Source organism: Chaetodon trifascialis, chromosome 23, assembly GCF_039877785.1.
Source record: "Chaetodon trifascialis isolate fChaTrf1 chromosome 23, fChaTrf1.hap1, whole genome shotgun sequence".
Classification (NCBI taxonomy): domain Eukaryota; kingdom Metazoa; phylum Chordata; class Actinopteri; order Chaetodontiformes; family Chaetodontidae; genus Chaetodon; species Chaetodon trifascialis.
The window spans coordinates 602,807-605,000 of record NC_092078.1 but is presented as its reverse complement, the minus strand read 5'-3'; the positions used below and the strand labels follow the sequence as shown (position 1 = coordinate 605,000).

At 55.9% G+C, this 2,194-nt stretch overlaps 1 protein-coding gene across 4 annotated transcripts in view; it reads left to right on the top strand.

Annotated features, from left to right (window-relative positions):
• Positions 1-2,194, top strand: part of LOC139351214 (kinesin-like protein KIF1C) — a 22,827-nt gene extending 20,633 nt beyond the window's left edge. For 2 of the 4 annotated variants that reach the window (XM_070993002.1, XM_070993000.1), the window contains exons 27-28: positions 64-304; positions 380-2,194. In XM_070993002.1, coding sequence (XP_070849103.1) covers positions 64-304; positions 380-1,191 — 1,053 coding nt within the window. In that variant the 3' untranslated portion in view covers positions 1,192-2,194. The remainder of the gene's footprint in view (positions 1-63; positions 305-379) is intronic. The other 2 variants (XR_011603565.1, XR_011603564.1) reach the window with 2 other exon arrangements.

The following is a 2,194-nucleotide window of genomic DNA, read 5'->3' as shown; positions in this document are numbered from 1 at the left end:
TCCTGGCCCGTCCACTGATCATCAGTAACAGCTCTGAATCCTCTCTGATTTCCTCTTTTGCAGGACGATGATGTGAACGGCGAGGAGGGCGAGTCACCACAGAGAGACGGGGACCGGGACGGTGATGGGGGCGGGGACGGGGACAGCCCCTTCCAGTCAGATCACAGAGTGAAGCGACTGATGGACGAGGACCCGGCGTTCAGGAGAGGACGCCTCCGCTGGCTGAAACAGGAGCAGCAGCGCATCCTGAACCTGCAGCAGCAGAACATCACCAAGAAGCTGCGAGGACAAACCCAGAACCAGGGTGAGTGTTTGACGAGAAACAAGGTGCTGGGTCTGAAGCAGGAAGTGCTCACAGGGTGTCTCCCCCCGCCTGCAGGTCACAACGCCCCCGTCGTCCCCATTCACCTCCCTGGGACCGGCCGCTTCATCCCTCCTCAGGAGTGCAAGCTCAAGTTCCCCTTCAAGAGTAACCCCGCCCACCGGCTGTCATGGGGACCAGCCAGCGCCGCCCTGCAGGCTCTGGGTCTGGGGGAAGGAGCAGGAGATGGAGGAGAGCAGCGGGAGGAGGGAGGAGGAGGAGGCGTAGTGGAGGGTAAAGTCTCTCCCTCACCTCCTCCTCAGAGTCAGTCTCCTGCTCTCTTGCCCCTCCCTTTCCAGCCTCCGCCCCCCCGCATGCGCACCCCCAGCCCTCATCGTGCCTGGCAACAGCGTAACCAGGGCGGGTCCTACTACCACCACCAGGGCAGCAACCAAAACCACCAGCGGCGCTACCGCCGCAACTCTCTGGACAGCTCCGCCCACGGCAACGGCAACTACGACCAGCATCATGGTGGCGGGGGTCACCAGGGGCGACCGAGACAGAGGAGGGGGGTGTCGCCCGGGCCTGGAGGGGAGAGAGGTGGGGGGAGAGGAGGAGGGAGGGACAGAGACGGGGGCTTCCATTTTAATCAGCACCAGCATCATCAGTACCATCACCATCCCTACTACAACCCCCACAATGCACCATTCCAGCCAGGACCTCACCCCAACTACCACAGCCTGCCGCGCTCTGGGGTCCCGCCCCCTCCTGCTGACATGCTGCTGGGGGCGGGGCCACCCCCTGGTGGGTGGGGCTTCACCACCCCGCCCAGAATGAGACGACAGTTCAGCGCACCGGACCTCAAAAACAACAAGGAGACCCCCATCTGACCTCTGACCCCGGGAGGTCTTTGATTGGCTGCAGGACACAGGGCAGTTCTGGTGCTGTACAGAGGAGGCTGTGTGTGCGCGCGTGTGTGCGCGTGTGTCTGTCAGTCCGTCACACAGCTAACATCACACACATCCTGTATCTTCAGTCCTGCTGTGTGTGTGTGTGTGTGTGTGTGTGTGTGTGTGTGTGTGTGTGTGTGTGTGTGTGTGTGTGTGTGTGTGTGTGTGTGTGTGTGTGTGTGTGTGTGTGTGTAGCTTGCTCCTAGCCTTAACATTAGCATGGGTTACCTGTTGCCATTGCAACACTGTTGAAAAGTGGATTCTTTGGTGTTTTTTTTTATTTTTTGCAGTTGTCAGGCTGTCAGGTTTATTGCATCATGATTTAGTTTTACTGATTTTATTGATCGCTGACCTTGATTGCTGATATTGTGGTCTTGATCATTAGTTTTTAACGAGGTGCCTTGAAGCTGAAGTGTTAGCTCCTGGAGCTAGTTACTGTTAGCAGAAGTCTCCTATTGAAGCTGTTTTTTACTTAAGATGACGTACACCGGGTGGTTTTTTTTGGGCCGGATGGGTGTTTGTACTTAAATGGATTTGAGTTTTAGCGCCTCTGTTTTAGCCGCCATTAGCCCAGGAGGCTAACTAGCCTGGTTCAGCCTGAGTGTTAGCTTTGGCTAGTCGGACAGCCTGAGCGGGGAGCAATGAGTGGCTATTTAGCTTTTCAGGCTAGTATGTGTTATGTGGTGAAGTGCTGCACAGGCAAGTTTTGCACGAGTGAAAGCGTTAGCCTAGCCTAGCCTAGCCTAGCCAAACCAGAGCAGCATTCATGTCTTATGGGAATGACAGTTTGTGTGACTTCAGTCAGAGCTTGAAGTGTTTAACACACTGAACTCAGGTGAAGCAGTTTGACACTAAGATCAAAGTCCATGTAGCCGAAGACAAATATGAACGCGCACAGTGAGAGGACGGCTCACAGGACAACAGTAACCTTCACGGGGACTAA